Source organism: Nycticebus coucang, chromosome 1 (assembly GCF_027406575.1).
Source record: "Nycticebus coucang isolate mNycCou1 chromosome 1, mNycCou1.pri, whole genome shotgun sequence".
In the NCBI taxonomy this organism is placed as follows: Eukaryota; Metazoa; Chordata; class Mammalia; order Primates; family Lorisidae; genus Nycticebus; species Nycticebus coucang.
Genome location: NC_069780.1, coordinates 129247180 through 129262524, shown reverse-complemented (window position 1 = coordinate 129262524; position 15345 = coordinate 129247180). Strand labels below are relative to the sequence as shown.

The window sequence follows — 15345 nt, the reverse complement described above, 5'->3', positions numbered from 1 at the left end:
ATTTGGCAAATACAATGAAACTCAAACTGCAGGGTCATCCTACTGTATTAGCCACAGGTTATAGGTACTACAAATATGCAATAAAAAGTTGCATACTTCATTCAACTAGACATGTCCTAACTATATAAATTTATTTAAAATGTTTTATAGTCATTTAAAAATTATATCAGAAAAACATCAGGAAATATTAAATATTTGGGACTCATTTTCCCTGGTCTTCTGTCCAGTTAGTTGAATCAACTCTAAATAACAAAACAATCCAGTAATTAAAAATAAAACACTTCGACTAAACAACAAAGGACTAAAAAAAAAAATCACATGGCAGTAGTGAGGTTAGATATTTTGAAATGAACCTTTTCATTTGAGAAATTTAATCACTCAAAACTATAAACTGAATAAAGACAGTTTCTTTTGTCAACTCTTTAACTCTGAATTAACTTTTTTTATTTTTAGGATTGGGTTTAGCTTTTATTTCATTATAATAAGGAGGTACAAGCACTTTTTTGTTACATGGATGAATTGCATAGTGGTGAAGTCAGGGCTTTCAACATACTCATCACCCAAATCATGGACCTTGTCCCCAATAGGTAGCTTTTGATCCCTCACCCCACCCGACCCCACCCCACCTCTTCTGAGTCTCCAAAGTCCATCATATCACTCTATATCATGCATACCTATCGCATAGCTCCTACTTAGAAGTAAGTACACATGTTTTTCTGTTCCAGAGATAATTCACTTAGGATAACAGCCTCCAGTTCCATCCAAGTTGCCTTCTCTCCTTTTATACAACACCCAAATTCATTATTTCATGACTCATCTGAGAATCAGTGGCTCATACCAAACTCTTTCCTACATTATTACCTCTGCATATGAAATGCCTTAACTCTGAAAAAATTCACTCCCCATCCCTCCACTCCCCTTCCTGGAACTTTCCAGGACCTCCCCCATCTATCCACTTCCTCTACCCATCCAGGGATCTCTGTTCTGGCTTGGTGTTTCCACAGGACACACTATAAAAAAACAAATGTAAATGATTTTAAAAACTGCTTTCTCACCCTGCTTCCCTGATCCTTCATGTTACTACTCTGCTTAAAACCTGTTAGTGTTTTCCACAGCCAAGAGAGAAGTGTTTTTCAAATTATCACTTGCCAATAAATATAGCGGTTTCCCACCATCAATCACTCTTTCTTAAAAAACGGACTAGAACAGTATATAAACTACCAGAGTGTATCACATAAAGGTTTGTGACATTTTAACATTTCCACACGAGCATATTAAGTTGCAATATGTACATATAAAAATATGTATCTTTCCAATGGGCCACAGCCATAAAAGCTTGAAATACAACAGACTAATACAACTGGATAAACTAAAGTCTTTCATTTGATCTACTAGGCTATCTAACTTGGCTCCTGCCTAGGGCTCTAGACCTCTTGCTACATCAAAAGGACCTCAAGCGAAGAAAGTTTCCCATGCCAAACTTTTTTGTAGTTCCTGCCTTAGTGCTATCAATCACTGTTCCCTCTGCCTTGAATGCCCTTTCATTTATCTAAGAGACCTGTCCTCACCTTTCAGTATTTAATGCTTTTCACCTCCGCCACAAGGCCTTTTTATTCTTCCCTCAGTAGTTAATTCTACTCTCTCTGTGCCTCTATAATGTCCTATAGTTCCTTCAACATTTCACTGTACATTTTAATTTTAGGCTTGAATGTCTTCCTAACTTCTAACTCAAGGGAAGGAACCCGTTTTTTACTAGTCTCTCTTTCAGCAGGACTAAACTCTTGAACCTTAATAAGAGATCAAAGGTGGTAAAATTAACCAAGTATTAAGAACGTGCATCTAACTTCTCTGTGAGGAATGACAGGGTGGTTACCATTCCAACAAAGCCCATTCATGCTGTGGTGCTGGATCAAGATTTCCACATTTTTGCTATAATCCCCAGAGAGAAGAACCCTGCAGCCTGAGTTAGAAAGAGGTGCCAGCTTCTTGTCTTTCAGTAAAGGGACTCAGTTAAGGTTGCAATGTTGCAGCACTCACTTCTATGCGTCAGGAAGTTATCTGAGGAAAGGGGGAGAGGAAGGACTCCAGAGGTTCCCACAGGCAGATGAAATAAGTCGGGAATAGCGTTATCAGACTCCATTAGCAGGGGAGCCCTATTTTATATATAATTAGCTTTTTTAAAATTAAAAAAAAAATTTTTTTTTTTTGGAGACAGAGTCTCACATCGCCCTCAGTAGAGTGCCGTCACATCCCAGCTCACAGCAACCTCAAACTATAATTAGCTTGTAATGGGGAAAGGGAGAAAGAATTGCCAACATAAGCTCAATAAAACAAAAGATAGCACAAGATAACTGGATGAAGTTACTTGATTTCTGTTGCCTACTCTAAGAGTTCTGAAAATAGCTACTGACTCATTGCTGTCATTATGAGATACTACTTGGGAGTCAGGGGTCATACCTAACAGGGGCTCCTCACTGAAGCTTTGAAGCTTGTCATAGAACTTCATCTTACATACGTGAATGCCTTAATTTTTAAGGGATCCGATACACCAATTTTATAAACTCACACTTTAGGTGTAATCAAAAACAGTTCAAGCAACATCCAAGATACTTTGACAGACTCTGCCAAATGTCACTTTCAGCTGTTCTTTTCCATTTCCACATAATTCATAACTATTACAGGAGTCACAACTTTTTTCCTGCCCAAACTAACCACTGATTTTATTCAAAGTAATTCCTTTGCTTAGACTTTGCCCCTAGACTTGCAATTATATCCACAACTAAAGCAAAGATAAATCCTTGTTATAACCTAACACTCAAAAATGTATTTGTAATATGTAAAACTCTTCACCCCCTATTAAATTTTAGATACCAGAGTAAGGTATAGCCTGGGTAAAACTTTAAAAGCCATTTTAAGCTTTTATTTTAAATATGTCCAGACACTTATACTAATTCCATGAACATTTATTAGGTATGAAAACTTCAGCATGTGCCTTTACCGTATATTCTTGCACTTCCCTTCCTTTCAACAACTCAGAGAAGCCACTATCACTCAAAAAGGGTCAGAGCTCCAAATATCGGCTTTCAGAAAAATCAGCACCACAAATGTTTGCTCCTTTCCCTCTGGGGGAAAGAGTCCACACTCAGTCCTCTATTAACTAAAAGGCAAAGAAACTTGATTATAGACACATTTAGTTATGCTAAGTGTCTAAATGTGTGTTACATGAGGGAAGGGGGCTTATTTTCCTACTTTAAATACGAGTCCCCTTAGTATAAAGTTCATCCCAAACTTCCCTTGGTAAAAATGACAGGAATTCATGGACCTTAAAGATTGTGGAGAATTGAATTTCTTCCTTGGTGCTACCATTACACACAATCTAGAGAGAACGTAGCCTTCAACAAGAAAAACCGCCGCTTATGGATTTATTTTTTTGCTCCAACATATTTTAAACTGATGAGCTACAGATGCTCAAGGGAAGCCGTATTTCAAAGATTTTTAATATTAGTGCTTTTCAGTATTTTATCTAAAAATTGGTGCAATTCACCCAAAACATTTTTCAAATGCCATTATTTTCCAGCTTATGCTTGGGGTAGGGGGGGATGTCTCCATCTGAAAGATCTACTTCAAGAAACCAACTAATGATCATTAAAATAGAGAGAAGGAGAAGGAAAAAAAAAAAAACTTCATTTTACAGGTTGGAAAAATCCTTGAAAGTCATCTCATCTAATCTTCATTTTATAGATAAGAAAACAGAGTCCACTGAGATTAAGTCATTTGCCTCAGAGCACTAGGTTACTAATAGCAGCACTAGAAATAGAATGAGGTATTTTAATTACTATTAGCAATACCCCAAATCATGTAAGTTATACTCTCAGAACTTGTCACTTAAGGTTTAAAAAACATTACCACGTTCTCAATAATTTCCCAGGAAGGACTCCATGGTCTAAATTTTCAAAGTTACGCAAATTAATAAACTTCAAATTCTAACTCCAATTAAAAGGTACTTTTCTCTGAAAGTTTCAGTAAGTGTGTGTACATCTCTAAACCATCACATGAATTTCAGAGTCCATCCTTTTCAATCCTGCCTCTCAACTACACTTTATAGGTGTTTGTTCAGAATTAAAAAAAAAAATTCTGGAAGTTCCTCTTAGACAAAATGAGTAGATCATTACTCCATTAACACGAGTTTACAGATTAGACAGTCACATTTTATCAATTTAATAAATGGTTGGAAAACAGTGCTCTTGGTTTGCTTTGGGTCTGAAAGATGATGTAGATCTGATATTGTAAACACTAACTGAAGGTCTGAGCTTAAATGAGAATAACAAAAAAAAGTGAAGAACAAGTTCCTTCAACAAAAAGCCTTTTCCTACCGAGTGCACCAGCACTGTGGAGAGGGCATCAGCTAAGATTTTCATTTTAATGCCCCCAATGAATCAATTCTATGTTTTTAGCTTGAGATATTCAAGGGCAAAACAGAGGGCACAGTGAGGGCAACATTTACACTGGCTCACTTTCAAGGACAGTAGTCTAACCACTCATTACAATCGTTCCTTTGTGCAACTGATTATTCTAAAAGTACAGAGAGAAAGTAGTACTTCTCTTTGAAATATACTATCAGCAAAACCTAAGATAACATGATTTTGGTGACAAATTGATGCAGCACTTTAACCTGTAAAGTGTGGAATGCGTTGTTTATAAATATTATTCATGAAACTACTCTCAAGTTACAAACGATAATATACACGTGTTCCTTAATTCTAACCTCTGGTGTCACGCTACAAAAATATGCCTCCTTAAAAGGTTACCACTCTTATTATTTTTAAAGTGTAACCAGCTTAGCAAGCTGGCAAATCTGTTTGAAAACACACTCACCACCACCGCTCAATCACACACATACATAAACAGATTCGAAGCTGTGTTAAGCAAAAATCCTTACCCCATTTTGCCCAATGAAAACTTGCTCTGAAGTTTCAGCTCTTATGCCACGGAATAACTTCCAAAGGAATTTCTCCGTCTGCTATTTCGCAGTTGCTTTTCAACTCCCCCCAGATCCTCTTCCGGAGGTATTTCAATGATGCTGACAATTCAATTAGTTCTCTTGGGTAAAATGATTTCTCTCTCGTATATACCAAAACGTTCAAAGAGAGGCGGCATTTGCTTATTAGAGCTAAAATGCTGTGCGGAGGAGATAGCAGTCCACTCTATTCCACAAAAAAGTCTTACATGTAGGAAAACGCAGAATCCAGCTTCACCGAGTCCTATAAAAAATGAGTTCGCTGGTCATTTCGCTCATGTCCTCCTCGACACTCAAGAGTGCTAGGTAACTCGGCCTTTTCGGTGCTAAGGCTGCGGGTTCAAATTTCTCCACCACACCAAGTCCCTGGAGGGTGGAGCGTGTAACTGAACGCAACGTGCACTTGAATAAAAATCCTAAAAGCAGCAATGCCACTGCTTCCCTACACTCACGTTAGAAAAAAAGTACATAGAAAAATCTCCTCGAAGTGCAAACCTGGCAGCTCGCGACGTGCACGAACTCCACATTGGAATCTTTTAAATTTCTCTTCTAAGACTCGGAGCAGAGAGGTGGTGGGGAGGAGGAAGGGAAGGTTGGGCAGGATCGATTCATTCTCCCGAGGAGAATAAACGGAGCCATTTCCAGGCTGGCAGCAGGCTGGGGGCGCAGCACACGCCGAGGAGCAGGGGGAGGGGGCCCCCGATCCCACCTCCCTCAGCCCCTTCCCGCCTCCCGCTGCCCAGCACAATGGAGCCTGGCTCGTGCCCGGCCCTTCATTCGCGGCTGCCCCCTCTTCCCTCCTCTCTTCACAGCACAGCGGGTCTGAGGCTCCCGTCGGCGGAGAATGAATGAATCACAGAACCAAGCCCCACGCTTCCCCTGGCACCCTGCTCCAAGCTCCGGGGCGGGCCGAGCAGGCGGCGGAGGGGGCTGAGGGTCGACAGGCGGCCGCCCGAGCCGAGGCGGGAGATTAGCCCCGCATCGGGAGCAGGAGAGCGGAGCTCAAAGCTGTGGTTGAGCCGCCGCTCCAGCGCCCCCACTCCTGTCCCTAGTCTCTCACGCTCTGCGCCGCCACCACGCGCCGCCTCACATCCCCGGGCCCCGCCGCCGCCTCTTCACGTTTCCATCACCGCCCGCCTCCGCCAGCCTCCGGCTGCAGCTGGGCAGAGCAGTGCCAGCCCGGGCGGCCTGAAGCCCGCCGCTGCCTCCACCTCCCCCGGCCGGCTCTCAGAGCGGAGGGCGCCGCTTCCCGGGTCAGCGCAGCCAGCGTGAGGCGAGCGCGGCAGCAGAGAAGGCTACGGGGGGCGGGGAGGGGGTGGGGAGAACGGGGAGGGGGGACGAGAGCGGTCCCTCCCCCTGCTCGCCGGAGGGGGCGGGAGGCGCCGGCCACAGCGGACCGGCGGCTGAGGGCTGGGGCGCGGGCCCGTCTCGACAGCCCCACGGGTCCTGCGGGCGGCGGGAGAAGGCAGCAGCCGCAAGGCAGTGGGGAGGCTGGTGGTCTGGGGCCGAGCCGACCCTCGTGGGGAGTTAGGCTGGCTGGCAGGTCCGTCAGTCCGTCCTTCCTTCCTTCCCCCCACCCCTAGTGACCGGCAGCGGGCGGGCCGTGCGCTCTGCTCCTCTGCTGGCTCCTGGCCCCGCTCCCGGCCGCCACAGCCTCCTCCACGCCCCACACCAGGTGCTCGCGCTGTGTCTCCATCCTCCCCGCAGGAGGACCTTTAAATAGCAACGTCAGCGCGCTCCTCTCCGCACACACGTCACCCGCCGCTCTCGTCACCGGGGTGCGGGGGATGATGTCACGCGGCCGGAAGTACTGCTAAATTAGGGAAGGAGCAGGGGGAGGAGGACTCGGCGAGCTCCTCTGTGCCCACCTGCTTTCACTTCTCCTGAAAGGCCAAAGCACAGGAGACAGCCAGACAGGAGCGCGCAGAAGGAAGTGGCGGGAGGAGATTTCCTTGCAGCAAATGTACCAAACCCCAGTGAATCATTCATAGCAACAGTGCCGAAGTGTCAAGCGGGTAATATCCTATCTCCCACTCCCACCCCTGTTGCAGCAGCACCCCCGAGCTTCTCATGTTCCAACTGGCAGGGAAATGTGTGAGGGAGAGCCTGATCACTAGTGGTAGATACACTTCCAACAAGACTTGGGAAAAATCACCTTCATTTTCAAAAAAAGTTAATAAGTGCCATTCCGGAATAGTCAGCTTTTAAATTGTTTTCCCTTAGTGCTTACCGAAATCACAAAACAATAGGGAAGCCACGAACAGACGTTCCAGTATGTGGAAATTAAAAATAAGAAAGACCACTAAATCCTTTTTCACTAACACAAGCACAGATTATTTTTGTCTTCTTTATTTTGGACCATCTGATATATAACATCTCAAGTGTAGTTTTCATTTTCTGTATGGCAAGGGCGAGTAGCCATCAAAAGGTTTAGTAGCTATGCATGTGTTTGTATCTTTAAAAATCATATGAATTATTTTCAAATTGTGAATTATTACAGAGTTTTTAAATGTCCTCGCTATTTCAAGATAGCTCATTACTAGGTAGATCCAAATAATGAACTTTGATTTTATTTGATTTAACTGTATAATCATGGCCCAGACATAGAATTACTACATACTGCCAAAGGCCAATGCAGTATTTCAAACTTAGACTATAAATTTAGTGACCACATTTTCCAAACCAAAATCCAGACACACCATTTAACAGAGAAAATTATTGAAATCTGAAGTGACCTGGAAAATCCAGGACATTGGATTACCAACATGGAAGCAATTGTTAGAGTTGTAAATCAATATCAATGCAGTTTAAAAGAAGCTGAAACTCTATAGAATTGGTAACATGTGTCTTTAAAAAATATTTTTCATGTTAAACTATTCTAGAACACTGATTTTGCAGCTTTTTGCATTTACATTTTCTTGTTCAAGTTAGCCCAAGATTAAAGGACTCCAGCAAAAATAGTTAATACCAATTTGCAACTGATTCAGGTTCTTGTCATCTTCACATTGTAAAGTTATGATCTTGCTTAAAGGGTTTGTTTTTAAAGGCTATAACTGGTTAATGAAAAGTAAATCCCTGCTTGCCAATTTGTCTAATATATATTATTGACATAATAGAAACTTTTACCAATTTATATTTTACACAAATGGAACTTCTTTTTTTTTTTTTGTCTGTAGAGACAGAATCTCACTGTATCGCCCTCGGGTAGGGTGCCGTGGCATCACACGGCTCACAGCAACCTCTAACTCTTGGGCTTACGCGATTCTCTTGCCTCAGCCTCCCGAGCAGCTAGGACTACAGGCGCCCGCCACAAGCCCGGCTATTTTTTTGTTGCAGTTTGGCCGGGGCTGGGTTTGAACCCGCCACCCTCGGCATATGGGGCCGGCGCCCTACTCACTGAGCCCCAGGCGCCGCTCAAATGGAACTTCTTATATATAATAAACAAATAATATCCCTTGGCCCCTACAAATTAATTATATTATTACTCAATTAAAATTTCACTACAAACCATTTCCTTTCTGAACTAAGTAACTCTTTCCTGCTCTTTCCCACCACATTAATTAAAGCTCTCACTTCACCATTTTCAAACATTTCATGCTACCCTTTCATCACAGCTTCTTCTCATTTTCAGTCTTTTCCCCCTCATCTTTACCCACCTGTCAAAACAGCTTGTCAGCTGCCTCCCTGCCTTTAAAATGCTGACCTTTCATTAGAGTTTCTACTTTTTACAGTCACACTGTCTCTTCTAAGCTGCTATGTTGTCCACTGAAAATTGAAAGCAACTTTTTTCCTCCATAAATCTAATAGTGCACTGTGATATAATTACTCAGAGTTTAATGTGGTCATTTAACTTAAGCCTCTTAATCAGAAAATTCTGCCTATAAATGGTCAATGTTTCTTGCTAGCTTGTGTGGGATTAGGATCATGATAAGGAAGTATATATGTCCCCCTATCCAAAAGAATTTGTAAAACTTTGGAACATTTTATGTAATATGTAATGTATTCTCAGAAAAAAAATATTGACTTTCCCCCTTGTAACAATTCCAATATAGTTTTGAGAGAAGTCAGAAAAATACTGTATCGCTTTCCATCTACACATATAAGTGAATTTTTTTCCTCCTAAAATGAGCTGATGTAACCCAAATCCTAGCCAAGAATCCCCAACCCTGATTTCTTTGTTATGTCTTTTCAAATAGTAAAAGCTTCCTAGAAAGTAATGTATTTTCTTTTACCGGAAGAGGAAGAAAGTACTTTGGTAGAGTTTCAAGTTTTTAACAGTTCCTATTTCCCACTAAGCTCTGAAAATTTGTAGGGCGGTTTATGAATACCCTCTGATTTTAGAATCTGTGGGCGAAGGCATCTGTTTTAGTTACAGAATTTACTTCCTTGCCCTTAATAGGAGATGGCAGTCTTCAATGGGGTGTTCATAGATTGGTCATGAGATATGTCTTTTTCAATGAAAAGACATCTATGAGAGAAAAACTACAAGAAAGAGTTAAAGCCAGATTTTATTTTAAATTGCCTAACATTAGATAATAGCAACTTACTTTCAAGCTCCCTTTTTTTAATGACCAAAATACTAATATTGCTTCAAATAAAGTCCTGGATAGAAAAAAATATATAAAAAGGTATCTCTCCAGCAGAGAGAGAAAGAAGGAGGCGGGGTGGGGGAAAGGAAGAGCAGAAAGAGGGAAGTAGGAGGGGGGGGTGGGACCTTGGTGTGTGCCACACCTTTTGGGGGCAAGACACGATTGTAAGAGGGACTTTGCCTAACAAATGCAATCAGTGTAGCCTGGTTTCTTGTACCCTCAATGAATCCCCAACAATAAAAAAAAAGGTATCTGTCCAGATAAAAGAAATTTCATGAGTTCTAATTTATGAATCATAATTATGAAGAAAGTAACAAGCAAAGCCAAAGTGTTTGACATCTTCGTGGCAATGGCTAGAGGATAATTTGTAGACTGATTTGGAAGAGGTGAAGGGAAGTAAGCTAAAGAATCATCCTTAGGTGAAGGCCATGTTAACCAGTTTGATGAAAATATTTCAAATTGTATATAAAACCAGCACATTGCCCCATGATTACATTAATGTACACACAGCTATGATTTAATTAAAAAAAAAATCCTTAGCAAAGCTATGATATGTATAGGCATGAGAAATGATATGATAGAACTATCTCCTGCTGTGATTTTTACTGTAAATTCATTGTTTTCCAAATATGGTCAAAGAGATACAAATATGATCCTAGACCAGTGAAAGAAGGTACCAAAAAGTTTTCAGTTGGGCCCAGATAGAACAAAATTAGAGGACACTGTTTTACTACTGTATATGTAAATTTTTAAAAATTCAGTGCCTTCGAAAAAATTATCTGGCTTAACTTTAAGTTTTTGATTGGTTGGTTGTTTTAAGCAGCAATCATAGAGAACAGGCTGGAAAAAATATCTAGATCTGCAGAGAACTACAGTAAAAAATGTGGAGTAAAGCATATGCTGTACCTGTGCGCTTACTTAGCATGGAATGCTGTGGAAGCTTATTGCCATGGTAACCAATAATCTTTTTCCTGAATGGGGGAACAGAACAACCAGGAGGAAAATGTTTTAAATGAGCTACCTTATTTTGTAATTCTTTGGTGCCAGCTAAGAGAAAAACAGCACCCAGGGTATTTAGGACAGGCATGCTCATGAAAGGAATTGCATTCTTTTCAAAGGGACAAATCTCTTTGAAAAGAGGCAGAAATTCTGGACTATTTCAAAGAGAGATGGGGTTATAAGATGGCAATTTTGTAAACTCTCTGAAGCAGAACATATTCGGTAAAGTCTCTCACATGGCTAAAGTGCTAGAAGCAATACCCAGAACCTGTGTTAAAAATTCTCCCAAGCAGAAGAGGTTAGAAATAAAGATTATCAACATTTGGAGGTTTCAACCAAAGAATTTCATAAATTATTTGCAAGGCTTTTTTTTTTTTTTTTCTTGCAGTTTTTGGCTGGGGCATATGGGGCTGGCGCCCTACTCCTTTGAGCCACAGGCACCGCCCAGCAAGACATTTTTTTCAAAAATCTGATTCTTAGATGTAATTTTTTTCTAAATATTAGGGTTCTCTAGAGAAACAAAGCCAGTAGGATAGAGAAGGAAACATAACTTTATAGGTAGGTAGGTAAGTAGATAGATGGGAGGAGATTTATCTTGGGACTTAGCTTATGTGATTATGGAAACCAAGAAATCCTGTATCTCCTGTCTACAAGCTAGAAAAATCAGGGAATCTGGTGGTTTAATTTAGTCTCACTCTAAAATGTCTGAGAACCAGATGAGCCGGTGGTATGACTCAGGTCAAAGGCCTAAGAAGCTGGAGTTTCTGATGTCTAAGAGCAGGATAAAAAGGATAGTCCAACTCCACAATCAAGAGAATTCACCCTTTCTCTGCTTTTTTGTTCCATCCTGGCCCTCAATGGATTGAATGATGCCTACCCACATTGGCAAGGATGGATCTTCCTTTACTCTGTAAACACCCTCACAGATATACCTAGAAATAATGCTTTACCAGCTATTTGTTTTTTTGGAGTTTTTGCAGGTGCTGGGTTTGAACCTGCCACCTCCAGTATATGGGGCCAACGCCCTACTCCTTTGAGCCACAGGTGCCGCCCTTTACCAGCTGTTTGGTAGCAGCAAGTCAAGTTAATACTCATAATTTAACCATCACAATATCTTTAGTCAACATTTATTCTGTTTTTTTAATCTTTTATTTATTTTTCTTTCTTTTTTTTTTTTTTTTTGACACAGAGTCTTACTATGTTGCCCTTGGTAGAGTGCAGCTCACAGCAACCTCAAACTCTTGGGCTTAAGCGAGTCTCTTGCCTCCACCTCCCAAGTAGCTGGGATGACAGGCGCCTGCCACAATGCCTGGCTATTTTTGTTGTTGTTGTAGTTGTCATTGTTGTTTGCAAGGCCAGGGCCAGGTTTGAGCTCACCAGCCTGGGTGTATGTGGCTGGCACCCTGGCTGGTGAGCTATAGTTGTTCATCATATATGTGGCAGAAATATAATTTGCCTACAGTGACTAGGTCATCTGCTAAAATCTCTATACTTAGCCGGCATGGTGACTCACACCTGTAATCCTAGCACTTTGGGAGGTCAAGCCGTATGAATTTCTCAAGCTTAGGAGTTCGAGACCAGCCTGAGCAAGAGCAAGACCCCATCTCTACTAAAAATAGAAAAACTGGCTAGATATTGTGGCAGGCACCTACTTGGGGGTCTGAGGCAAGAGCATCTCTTGAGCCCAAGAGTTTGAGGTTGCTGTGAGCTCTACCCAGACAGAGTGAGGCTCTGTCTCCAAATAAAATACAATAATAAAATAAATATAAAATAAATAAAATCTCTTAGAATAAAATCCAAACTCCATGCCTTGACCTAAGAGGTGTTGAGTGATCTGGCCCCTGGTTACCTCTCACTTTGTTTACCCCTCCATTGCTGGTGTGTGGGTTGGTGTGTTATCAACTATAAGGGAAAGAACCCCTGGCTAATAGTGACTTAAACTTAAGATCATTTTTTTATTTGCTTATTTACCTAACAAGAAGTCTGAAGGTGGGTGGTTGATCTGCAGTTGATTTGAAGACCCAAGATATCATTAGAGTCTTTCCATCCTTTCGTTTTGCCATCTTCATGTGTTGTCTTTAAACCTGGCTAATTGTCTCATGGTAGTTAGAAGATTCTTGTATTTCCAGGCATCATTTTCAGAGAAAGAGCATCTGGAGCAGGAAGGAAGGGAAGGGGACCGAGGAATTGGAATTTTCTCATTTATGTGTGTTTTTTTACTAGGGAGAAAAACTCTGAAGAGGGGTCCAGAAAATCACTTCTCATGTCTTGTTTGCCAGAACTAGATTACATGCTCATCCGTAAATCAATGACTGACAGTTTGGAACAGGATTTTCATGATTGATTTAGACAACTGATGGTTCATCCCTTGAGTCTGCATATTGTGATTGAACAAAATTAGAACTCTCTCAGCGAGGAAGAAGAGTCAATGATTATTGGGCAAGCAAACCATGCATTTGCCACACAGCCTGAAACCACTCTAAAGTTCCTGCTGCTCTTCAGATGTGGCAGACTTGTTCCAAATACGGCCCTTTGCCCTTTTTGTTCCTTCTACCTGGAACACATACCAAGATCTTCACATAGTGTGCTCCTCCTCATTCACTTTCACCCTCGCTCAAATTACATCTCTTGAGAGACATCTTTATATATAATTTTTATATATATATATATATATATTTTTTTTTTCTTTAAACAGAGTCTTACTTTGTTGCCCTGAATAGAGTGCGATGTCATCATAGCTCATAGCAACCTCAAACTCCTAGGCCCAAGCAATTAACTCGCTTCAGCCTCCCAAGTAGCTGGGACTACAGGTGCCTGCCACAGCACCTGACTAGTTTTTCTATTTTTAGTAGAGATGGGATCCCACTCTTACTCAAGCTAGTCCCAAACTCCTGAGTTCAGATAATCCACCTGCCTCAGACTCCCAGAGTGCTAGGATTACAGGCGTGAGCCACTGCACCTGGTCAAAAATATTATATTGGTCATAGTAATTCCATTGTATTCTCCACACATCAAACTGGGTCTGGATATTCTAAGAGAGATGCTAATGAGATGGCAGGATAGCCAAGACGATGAGGAGCAAGACAAGGCCATGAGACCATGGGTGAAGGCAGATGTTTAATTTGCTGAATACAAAATCAAGACAAGACTTGGTAGACAGCTGACCACAGCAGGTCCGTCACAAAGAGTGGATTTTGTGGATTCACAATATGTGAATGTGTGCTCCATGAGACAGTAAAATATCAATAGTAAAAATTAAAAGGTAGGGGCAGCGCCTGTGGCTCAAAGGAGTAGGACGCCGGCCCCATATGCCGGAGGTGGTGGGTTCAAACCCAGCCCCGGCCAAAAACCGCAAAAATAAATAAATAATTAAAAGGCAGATTTCAGCTCAATGAGACAGAAGGTAAAAACAATCAAATCTGTATCAATGGAACTGGTAGCCCATTTGGCTTAGCTCTTCTTCCTTAGATCTACTGAAACAGAAACGGGCTATATAACCAATTGTTAGATGATGTAGAAAAGGTGCTTACATCAGATAAGAGGTTGGATAAAAGGTCCCTACAGTTATTTTTTACTCAAAGTTTTATGACAGATCCTAGCACTCTGGGAGGCCGAGGTGGATGGCCTGAGCTCAAGAGTTTGAGACTAGCCTGAGCAAGAGCCAGACCCTATCTCTAAAAATAACCAGGCATTGTGGTGGGCACCTGCAGTCCTAGCTACTTGGGAGGCTGAGGCAACAGAATTGCTTGAGCCCAAGATTTTGAGGTTGCTGTAAGCTATTACACCATGACACTCTACCAAGGGCCACATAGGAAGACTATCTCCAGGCTCTGTGCCCAGTGGGTGCGGTGCCAGCCACATACACTGAGGCTGGCAGGTTCAAACCCGGCCCGGTCCTGCTAAACAACAATGACAACTGCAACAAAAAATAGCCGGGCATTGTGGCAGGTGCCTATAGTTCCAGCTACTTGGGAGGCTAAGGCAAGAGAATCGCTTAAGCCCAAGAGTTGAAGGTTGCTGTGGGCTGTGATGCTATAGCACTCTACTGAGGGCAACATAATGAGACTCTGTCTCAAAAAAAAAAAATGTTTTATGATAGCTCATGTGTGAGTTCACATCAAAGTAGCCCTACATACACCATTGCCTTCTCTGCAGTGTCTCCTTCAGAGAATTCATTCTCTCCTCTGGGGTCAGTCAACTTACTTTTGCCACTAGCTTCCATGGTAGATTCTCACATCTAGTCTACTGAAAAACTCTGTATGCATGCTTTTAAAAACCAAAACGGGCAAAGCAAATGAAACATCTTAATCTGCCATACCTGTCCTCTTGCAATTTTTCTTTTTTCGTTGCATAAGGTCAGGCAACACTTATTTTGTTGACATGATAGGTCAAGCAACACTAACAGATTTGGCTGGTAAAGAAACAACAAAACTCTTTAAAAATTCAGACAGTGACCTACATAGATAGCAAAACGAACAAACAGAAAGGAGGCAGTTCCCCCATGTTCCTTTGCCCCATAGGACAACACAGAAATAAAAAGAGCTAGGTGACATTGCAACGTAAGTAGTGGGATACCCTGTTGCTGAGGAGCCAATTCTACCTGCAGCTAAGCTATAGTAGTACATATACTAAGAGGAGATAGAGGTGTCATATAATAAAGAATTTGGCAGGTCTTTGTTCCTGGTTACTGGGAGGTAACCTCTAAATCAGTGATTCTCAAACTCTGGGTTGTGACCCACA

The 15345-nt window shown here is 41.7% G+C and overlaps 1 protein-coding gene across 1 annotated transcript in view; it reads right to left on the bottom strand.

Annotated features, from left to right (window-relative positions):
- Positions 1–6693, bottom strand: part of HOMER1 (homer scaffold protein 1) — a 154485-nt gene extending 147792 nt beyond the window's left edge. Inside the window, exon 1 of the mRNA XM_053587700.1 lies at positions 4940–6693. Within this exon, the coding sequence (XP_053443675.1) occupies positions 4940–4944 (5 nt within the window). The 5' untranslated portion in view covers positions 4945–6693. The remainder of the gene's footprint in view (positions 1–4939) is intronic.
- Positions 6694–15345: the final 8652 nt, after the last annotated feature.